At 49.0% G+C, this 9,346-nt stretch overlaps 1 protein-coding gene across 1 annotated transcript; it reads right to left on the minus strand.

The window, feature by feature from the left end:
• Positions 1–5,053: 5,053 nt before the first annotated feature.
• Positions 5,054–6,535, minus strand: LOC134813493 (uncharacterized). The gene is made up of 3 exons (XM_063821298.1): positions 6,317–6,535; positions 5,747–5,924; positions 5,054–5,216 (listed from the first exon to the last, which is right to left on the minus strand). The coding sequence occupies exons 1-3, from the start codon at positions 6,450–6,452 to the stop codon at positions 5,117–5,119; spliced, it is 414 nt and encodes a 137-aa protein (XP_063677368.1). The 5' UTR covers positions 6,453–6,535; the 3' UTR covers positions 5,054–5,116.
• Between the last annotated feature and the right edge of the window lie 2,811 nt (positions 6,536–9,346).

Genomic DNA, 9,346 nt, shown 5'->3' on the forward strand with positions numbered 1-9,346 from the left:
GCCTTCAATTATTAAGTATATATTTATCACAGCTGGCTGCATATAACATAATTGTTGTGAATCTATTTTACAAGTCAAGACCTTACGAATTAGTTTACTCAGTAGTGAAAGTCCCCTAATGAGATCATTCTCATTGTATTAGCAGATGTTGAATTAATAAGTAGAGAACATGCGAATAAATTGAGCCTCTCTTTATAAATTAAACAGCAGTTCCATCCCCCCTCAGCAGTTCCACCCCCCCCCCCCTCAGCAGTTCCATCCCCCCTCAGCAGTTCCACCCCCCACGGCAGTTCCACCCCCCTCAGCAGTTCCACCCCCCCACAGCAGTTCCACCCCCCCCCCCCCCTCAGCAGTTCCACCCCCCTCAGCAGTTCCACCAGCGGCGTAACGAAGGCCCTGCCGACCCCGCTGTGTGGGGGGGGGGGGGGGGCCAAATCGTTGTTTGAATGTGGGACAATTTCGAAAATAACTACGGTACTAGCAAAACTAGCAAAACAATTTTAGGGAGGAGTACCAAAAGGGGAGGGGGCGCCAACAGGGCGCTTTTCCAGCCAACAGGCAACGTTACGCCACTGAGTTCCACCCCCTTCCCTCAGCAGTTACGCCACTGAGTTCCACCCCCTCCCCTCAGCAGTTACGCCACTGAGTTCCACCCCCTCCCCTCAGCAGTTACGCCACTGAGTTCCACCCCCTCCCCTCAGCAGTTACGCCACTGAGTTCCACCCCCTCCCCTCAGCAGTTACGCCACTGAGTTCCACCCCCTCCCCTCAGCAGTTACGCCACTGAGTTCCACCCCCTCCCCTCAGCAGGTGAGCCACTGAGTTCCACCCCCTCCCCTCAGCAGTTACGCCACTGAGTTCCACCCCCTCCCCTCAGCAGTTACGCCACTGAGTTCCACCCCCTCCCCTCAGCAGTTACGCCACTGAGTTCCACCCCCTCCCCTCAGCAGTTACTCCACTGAGTTCCACCCCCTCCCCTCAGCAGTTACGCCACTGAGTTCCACCCCCTTCCCTCAGCAGTTACGCCACTGAGTTCCACCCCCTCCCCTCAGCAGTTACACCACTGAGTTCCACCCCCTCCCCTCAGCAGTTACACCACTGAGTTCCACCCCCTCCCCTCAGCAGTTACGCCACTGAGTTCCACCCCCTCCCCTCAGCAGTTACGCCACTGAGTTCCACCCCCTCCCCTCAGCAGTTACACCACTGAGTTCCACCCCCTCCCCTCAGCAGTTACGCCACTGAGTTCCACCCCCTCCCCTCAGCAGTTACACCACTGAGTTCCACCCCCTCCCCTCAGCAGGTGAGCCACTGAGTTCCAACCCCTCCCCTCAGCAGTTACGCCACTGAGTTCCACCCCCTCCCCTCAGCAGTTACGCCACTGAGTTCCACCCCCTCCCCTCAGCAGTTACGCCACTGAGTTCCACCCCCTCCCCTCAGCAGTTACACCACTGAGTTCCACCCCCTCACCTCAGCAGTTACGCCACTGAGTTCCACCCCCTCCCCTCAGCAGGTGAGCCACTGAGTTCCACCCCCTCCCCTCAGCAGTTACGCCACTGAGTTCCACCCCCTCCCCTCAGCAGGTGAGCCACTGAGTTCCACCCCCTCCCCTCAGCAGGTGAGCCACTGAGTTCCACCCCCTCCCCTCAGCAGGTGAGCCACTGAGTTCCACCCCCTCCCCTCAGCAGTTACGCCACTGAGTTCCACCCCCTCCCCTCAGCAGTTACGCCACTGAGTTCCACCCCCTCCCCTCAGCAGTTACGCCACTGAGTTCCACCCCCTCCCCTCAGCAGGTGAGCCACTGAGTTCCACCCCCTCCCCTCAGCAGTTACGCCACTGAGTTCCACCCCCTCCCCTCAGCAGGTGAGCCACTGAGTTCCACCCCCTCCCCTCAGCAGTTACGCCACTGAGTTCCACCCCCTCCCCTCAGCAGGTGAGCCACTGAGTTCCACCCCCTCCCCTCAGCAGTTACACCACTGAGTTCCACCCCCTCCCCTCAGCAGGTGAGCCACTGAGTTCCACCCCCTCCCCTCAGCAGTTACGCCACTGAGTTCCACCCCCTCCCCTCAGCAGGTGAGCCACTGAGTTCCACCCCCTCCCCTCAGCAGGTGAGCCACTGAGTTCCACCCCCTCCCCTCAGCAGGTGAGCCACTGAGTTCCACCCCCTCCCCTCAGCAGTTACGCCACTGAGTTCCACCCCCTCCCCTCAGCAGTTGCTCCACTGAGTTCCACCCCCTCCCCTCAGCAGTTACGCCACTGAGTTCCACCCCCTCCCCTCAGCAGGTGAGCCACTGAGTTCCACCCCCTCCCCTCAGCAGTTACACCACTGAGTTCCACCCCCTCCCCTCAGCAGGTGAGCCACTGAGTTCCACCCCCTCCCCTCAGCAGGTGAGCCACTGAGTTCCACCCCCTCCCCTCAGCAGTTGCTCCACTGAGTTCCACCCCCTCCCCTCAGCAGGTGAGCCACTGAGTTCCACCCCCTCCCCTCCGCAGTTGCTCCACTGAGTTCCACCCCCTCCCCTCAGCAGTTGCTCCACTGAGTTCCACCCCCTCCCCTCAGCAGTTACTCCACTGAGTTCCACCCCCTCCCCTCAGCAGTTACACCACTGAGTTCCACCCCCTCCCCTCAGCAGTTACACCACTGAGTTCCACCCCCTCCCCTCAGCAGTTACACCACTGAGTTCCACCCCCTCCCCTCAGCAGTTGCTCCACTGAGTTCCACCCCCTCCCCTCAGCAGTTACACCACTGAGTTCCACCCCCTCCCCTCAGCAGGTGAGCCACTGAGTTCCACCCCCTCCCCTCAGCAGGTGAGCCACTGAGTTCCACCCCCTCCCCTCAGCAGTTACGCCACTGAGTTCCACCCCCTCCCCTCAGCAGTTGCTCCACTGAGTTCCACCCCCTCCCCTCAGCAGTTACTCCACTGAGTTCCACCCCCTCCCCTCAGCAGTTACACCACTGAGTTCCACCCCCTCCCCTCAGCAGTTGCTCCACTGAGTTCCACCCCCTCCCCTCAGCAGTTGCTCCACTGAGTTCCACCCCCTCCCCTCAGCAGTTACTCCACTGAGTTCCACCCCCTCCCCTCAGCAGTTACACCACTGAGTTCCACCCCCTCCCCTCAGCAGGTGAGCCACTGAGTTCCACCCCCTCCCCTCAGCAGTTACGCCACTGAGTTCCACCCCCTCCCCTCAGCAGTTACGCCACTGAGTTCCACCCCCTCCCCTCAGCAGTTACACCACTGAGTTCCACCCCCTCCCCTCAGCAGTTACACCACTGAGTTCCACCCCCTCCCCTCAGCAGTTACACCACTGAGTTCCACCCCCTCCCCTCAGCAGTTACGCCACTGAGTTCCACCCCCTCCCCTCAGCAGTTACGCCACTGAGTTCCACCCCCTCCCCTCAGCAGGTGAGCCACTGAGTTCCACCCCCTCCCCTCAGCAGTTGCTCCACTGAGTTCCACCCCCTCCCCTCAGCAGTTACACCACTGAGTTCCACCCCCTCCCCTCAGCAGGTGAGCCACTGAGTTCCACCCCCTCCCCTCAGCAGGTGAGCCACTGAGTTCCACCCCCTCCCCTCAGCAGGTGAGCCACTGAGTTCCACCCCCTCCCCTCAGCAGTTACACCACTGAGTTCCACCCCCTCCCCTCAGCAGTTACGCCACTGAGTTCCACCCCCTCCCCTCAGCAGGTGAGCCACTGAGTTCCACCCCCTCCCCTCAGCAGTTACACCACTGAGTTCCACCCCCTCCCCTCAGCAGTTACGCCACTGAGTTCCACCCCCTCCCCTCAGCAGTTACACCACTGAGTTCCACCCCCTCCCCTCAGCAGGTGAGCCACTGAGTTCCACCCCCTCCCCTCAGCAGGTGAGCCACTGAGTTCCACCCCCTCCCCTCAGCAGTTACTCCACTGAGTTCCACCCCCTCCCCTCAGCAGTTACGCCACTGAGTTCCACCCCCTCCCCTCAGCAGTTACTCCACTGAGTTCCACCCCCTCCCCTCAGCAGTTACGCCACTGAGTTCCACCCCCTCCCCTCAGCAGTTACGCCACTGAGTTCCACCCCCTCCCCTCAGCAGGTGAGCCACTGAGTTCCACCCCCTCCCCTCAGCAGTTACGCCACTGAGTTCCAACCCCTCCCCTCAGCAGTTGCTCCACTGAGTTCCACCCCCTCCCCTCAGCAGGTGAGCCACTGAGTTCCACCCCCTCCCCTCAGCAGTTACACCACTGAGTTCCACCCCCTCCCCTCAGCAGTTACGCCACTGAGTTCCACCCCCTCCCCTCAGCAGGTGAGCCACTGAGTTCCACCCCCTCCCCTCAGCAGTTACGCCACTGAGTTCCACCCCCTCCCCTCAGCAGTTACGCCACTGAGTTCCACCCCCTCCCCTCAGCAGGTGCGCCACTGAGTTCCACCCCCTCCCCTCAGCAGGTGAGCCACTGAGTTCCACCCCCTCCCCTCAGCAGTTACGCCACTGAGTTCCACCCCCTCCCCTCAGCAGTTACACCACTGAGTTCCACCCCCTCCCCTCAGCAGTTACACCACTGAGTTCCACCCCCTCCCCTCAGCAGGTGAGCCACTGAGTTCCACCCCCTCCCCTCAGCAGGTGAGCCACTGAGTTCCACCCCCTCCCCTCAGCAGTTGCTCCACTGAGTTCCACCCCCTCCCCTCAGCAGTTACGCCACTGAGTTCCACCCCCTCCCCTCAGCAGTTACACCACTGAGTTCCACCCCCTCCCCTCAGCAGTTGCTCCACTGAGTTCCACCCCCTCCCCTCAGCAGTTACACCACTGAGTTCCACCCCCTCCCCTCAGCAGGTGAGCCACTGAGTTCCACCCCCTCCCCTCAGCAGTTGCTTTAACGTGGCGGGGAGGAGATTGACGAAGGTATCTGAAATTACCGTTCTTCAAACCAAGAGACCGCATAAACAGTCATCAAATTTAATTAAGGGGTAATAGCCTTTCCATGTTCGTTATGCGAGGGCTGTTTAGTCATTCAAACAAGGATTTGCACGAGACATTATTTCGACACTGATAATGAGCAAATAATACACGTTTTATTGCTTCTTCAAAGTTGTAATTAACTGATATTTGCTAAGTTATGACAATGTTCAATCTGATACATCATGAGGTTGCTAACAAGCGTAACCAATGGCTTGCCAGTCAATTCTCCACTTGTCAGCCTTGTAAAAACTGTGGATGTTGCCGTATTCTGCTCGCATATGAACGTAGTTCCTGTAAAGTTATGGTTCAAGATAGGGAAGATAATATGATGAAAACCTAAACTCCCTAGTTAATTCAACACATTAACACGGCATGTATAGTGTATAGTGTATAGTGTATAGTATATAGTGTATAGTGTATAGTGTATAGTTTATAGTGTATAGTGTATAGTGTATAGTGTATAGTGTATAGTGTATTATAGTGTATAGTGTATAGTGTATAGTGTATAGTGTATAGTGTATAGTATATATAGTGTATAGTGTATAGTATATAGTGTATAGTGTATAGTATATATAGTGTATAGTGTATAGTATATAGTGTATAGTGTATAGTATATAGTGTATAGTTTATCGTGTATAGTGAATAGTGTATAGTGTATAGTATATAGTGTATAGTGTATAGTGTATAGTATATAGTGTATAGTGTATAGTGTATAATAGTGTATAGTGTATAGTGTATAGTGTATAGTGTATAGTGTATAGTTTATCGTGTATAGTGTATTATATACGTAATTACAAATAAATGTAGTAAATTGTACTTACACGAAACTGGATGATGTGAGGGAGTATATTTCTGATCCACCAGTAGTCACCCAAAGGTGACTTTCTCCAGCCAATACAGATGTTACTATTGGAGTCAAACCAGGTTTGAAGTCGCAGTTTGTCATGTCTACTTTAACATAGATTCCATCAGTACTGTAATATTTCCAGGGTGTCGAGCCTGCATTAGATCGAGAATGTTAATTTTACTCTCACATCTAATTCCTACTCAACTAAGGCTAGTTGAAAATTATTACAGTAAAAACTAAAAAACAATGGTCCTATAATTTTTCCTGAAAGAAAGGTGAATCAGGTAAATTAGCCATCATATAATAATAGGGGCTAGTTGGCCTAGTGGTTACAACCACTACAATATATATAAAATATATATACAAGTTATAATAATGGGGGGGGGGGGGGGGGGGGGGTGGTGACATGAAAAAGTTATAATACAATATATATATAATATACAAGTTATAATAATTGGGGGGGGGGGGGGGGGGGGTGATATGACAAAGTTATAATAATGGGGGGGGGGGGGGGGTGATATAGAAAGTTATAATAATATGATACCTTTTCCTGTTGTCCCAGTGCAAAGTCTGAGACAAGGCTCATCTCCACCTTCTTCATAAGGGGCCGCCACTTTGATGTCGATACATTCGAGAAGGCCAAAACTAAGAACAAAAAAGAAGATACTGGCAAAGATCATAGTGTTATCGGAAAAAGGGACCTGCTGATAATGCCCGATTATTCAAGTGTTCCCCATTTATACTATTAAAGCGGCTTTCTTCTCACTTTGAAGATATGAAGGACAAGGTGTTATTAAACCAGAGAATAATACAACAAAGCTCAGAATCCATCTGTTGAGTTCTTCCAGAGCTAGAGGTGTGATAAATTCGAAATAACTGACAAAAACAACACTCTTCTCTCTTTGCTGATATAATAGAAAAATATAGCGAACTATAAAGTCTTAAGAAAATCGATGTTTCAGAAAGATATTAAAGTTTAACAATACTTGTCAAAATATGATAAACAATCGAAAATTCGGCGGAGGAAGAAGAAAGTTCTTTCTTTTGTACGATTAATTCGACCTGAAAATTGTAATTAGTAACACTATTCTCTTTCTTTGCTAGAAAAACAAGTAAACCGTATGATAACGATTCAGTGCATTGTTGTTATTGATAGATACTTCAGCAGAGGGAGAAGCTGGCGCAGAAAGTAGTGAGGCAGGTGAAATTCTTAGCTGTCTGATAGTTACAGAGTCTGCGGCAATAACTTGTTTGTGAGAATCATAGAACTGTATTTCGGCTCATAATAAAGATAATGTCATAATATTGCCACCAATTTTGGCTAACTGAGTTCATTTTAATTTTGCTACGAGTTACTGTAAACCTGCTTACTGGGTAAAAGTGGCCACAAATCATAAAACCACAGATTTACCACGGCTATTTCCTTTCCTCCAAATAGGGCTGAATATACATAGATTGTCACTATGTAACATAGTGACAGTGTAAACACTTAAAACCCTGATTTACTGTGTTACTGTACAACCATGCAGTGGAATGAGTTCCGTCTGAACAGCAGTAATCACATAGTCAAGTACAGACAATTCCAAGGCCATCTGCTGAAGATATTTGACTGTATTATATTATAACTAATAACCATAATATCATAAGTTGGTGACTTAAAAATAGTTCTTACAAATTTGTTGTTAATGATACGCTTTTTAGAATCTCAAAAATAATAAAACTGAACTTCATTGGTAGTTGATTTAACAAATGTAACCAATGGCTTGCCAGTCAATCCTCCGCTTGTCACGTTTATAATAACTTTTGATCCCACTCTGTCCTCAAATTAATGTAGTTCCTGTAAGGTAAGGGCACATTAAAAATACCTTTTACTGCAGCCAAATTATTATTATTTAATATAGGGATAAAGACAGTACACAAACATAGAATCTTATAACATAGCCATGTTTCATATTTGAGACTTGTAACTTTGCATGTTACATACTGTAACTAATGAACTACTGAATGAGAATTCTGCCGTCAACATTTAAATATTCAAATATTTAAAATCACGCTCATTCAATATTGAATTGCTCATACAGATTTAACCACATTACTCTAGTAGCAGAGAGGAGTTGAGTGTGCACTTCAATGTCCACAATTTTTGACCATACAGGGTCTTTCATTAGGTCATTCCAAACCAAAATCATCTAGGTAGCAATTTTGTGTCGCTAGTCCCAGTCCTACAGGGCGAAATTTCTAAATTGCCCTCAGGCGCCAATTTGGGATTTTTGTATCTCTGCTTCTAAAAGACTTAGAGACTTGAATATTGGCTTAAAATAACGGCAATACCCTTATTTATATACAAGTTATGAAGCAATATAAGGTCTCAAGTGCCTAGTTTTAAAGATATTTACGAAAAACTGTTTTTTGGCTCATCGCAGCCGGAATTATCGGATTATTTTTATATCTCGAGCTAGAAAGGTCGTAGAAACTTCTCCGATATTGAAAAATATTTGCAATGAGCACATTTATATAAGACTTATGAATCATTGTATGCTCTAAAATGCTTATTTGTAGAGATATTAGCAAAAATCGGTAATTTTGGCTACACCAATACAAATTTGGTAATTCGTTTTGTCTTTTTTTTGCAAATTTTCACGTTGCAATTTTCAAGATGCGGTTTGTGGCTATCGATAGGGCTTTATATGCTATTGTATGGTTTTGATACAATCCTTCAGCACCTAGGACATAGGCAATAGGGGTCACAAACCCTGAAATGTCAGGAACTGGGCAGTGGCCGAGATAAATATTTGATAATTACTTGGACTCTTGACTCACATTCATCTTTTCAACGGTTAGTTAGACATCTTAAACCAGTATTGAACGTTGAGTAAAACTTCTAATCCATTAGTACTTTGTAGCTCAGGTCATGTGCCCCAGAAAAACACGCCTGAGTGACAGTGGGCCTTATCGATCATGAGCCGCAAATCACAAGGGCATTCGTACTCTTGGCTTAAATTGGCTCTTCGTTAGTATCATCAATTAGGTTTCTAACTTCTATTATATCATCTGCCTGTCCAGTGTCCAATGTCCATCCGTCTCTTTGAGATTCATTATTAATTCAAGTTCAGTCATTTCGTTTCTGTTCAACTGTAGGCGCAATGAGGGACTTCAGTCCAGCAATAAAGTCAATATCTCTAGATTTAGCAATATTTGGTTTCGCTACTTTTAAGGTAATTGTGTTCAGCAAGCAAGGTTGTAAGTTTTCAGCCCTACGCCCCTACTGTAATGCACATGGTATAATGCTGATTTTTTGCTTAACATAGCTCATTTTAAAGTTCCTTTTTCAGCAGTCTTCCCTATCATAATTCATACTGGCATAAAAACAGATTCACCTCCTTTATCTCTAGATATAATCTTGAACCTGGGCTCTACAGGTTATTGAATATCCACCAACCTCTTGCCCCAATTGTCAGCCTAAGGACCGCTGCCACCTGCAACTTTGGGTCCCAGAACTTCGGGCCCAACGATACCTGTCCCTCAGTGACTTTGTGCCCCACATAATTCTAATTTATGACTCAATGTAAATTGT

This window comes from Bolinopsis microptera, chromosome 3 (genome assembly GCF_026151205.1).
Source record: "Bolinopsis microptera isolate Bmic1 chromosome 3, MBARI_Bmic_1.0, whole genome shotgun sequence".
In the NCBI taxonomy this organism is placed as follows: domain Eukaryota; kingdom Metazoa; phylum Ctenophora; class Tentaculata; order Lobata; family Bolinopsidae; genus Bolinopsis; species Bolinopsis microptera.

Coding starts and splice junctions, on each gene's coding strand:
- LOC134813493 (XM_063821298.1), bottom strand. CDS start 6,452: ATGATCTTTGCCAGTATCTTCTTTTTTGTTCTTAGTTTTGGCCTTCTC. Junction 5,925..6,316: donor CACTGGGACAACAGGAAAAG/GTATCATATTAT, acceptor GATCTAATGCAG/GCTCGACACCCTGGAAATAT. Junction 5,217..5,746: donor CTCACATCATCCAGTTTCGT/GTAAGTACAATT, acceptor ATAACTTTACAG/GAACTACGTTCATATGCGAG.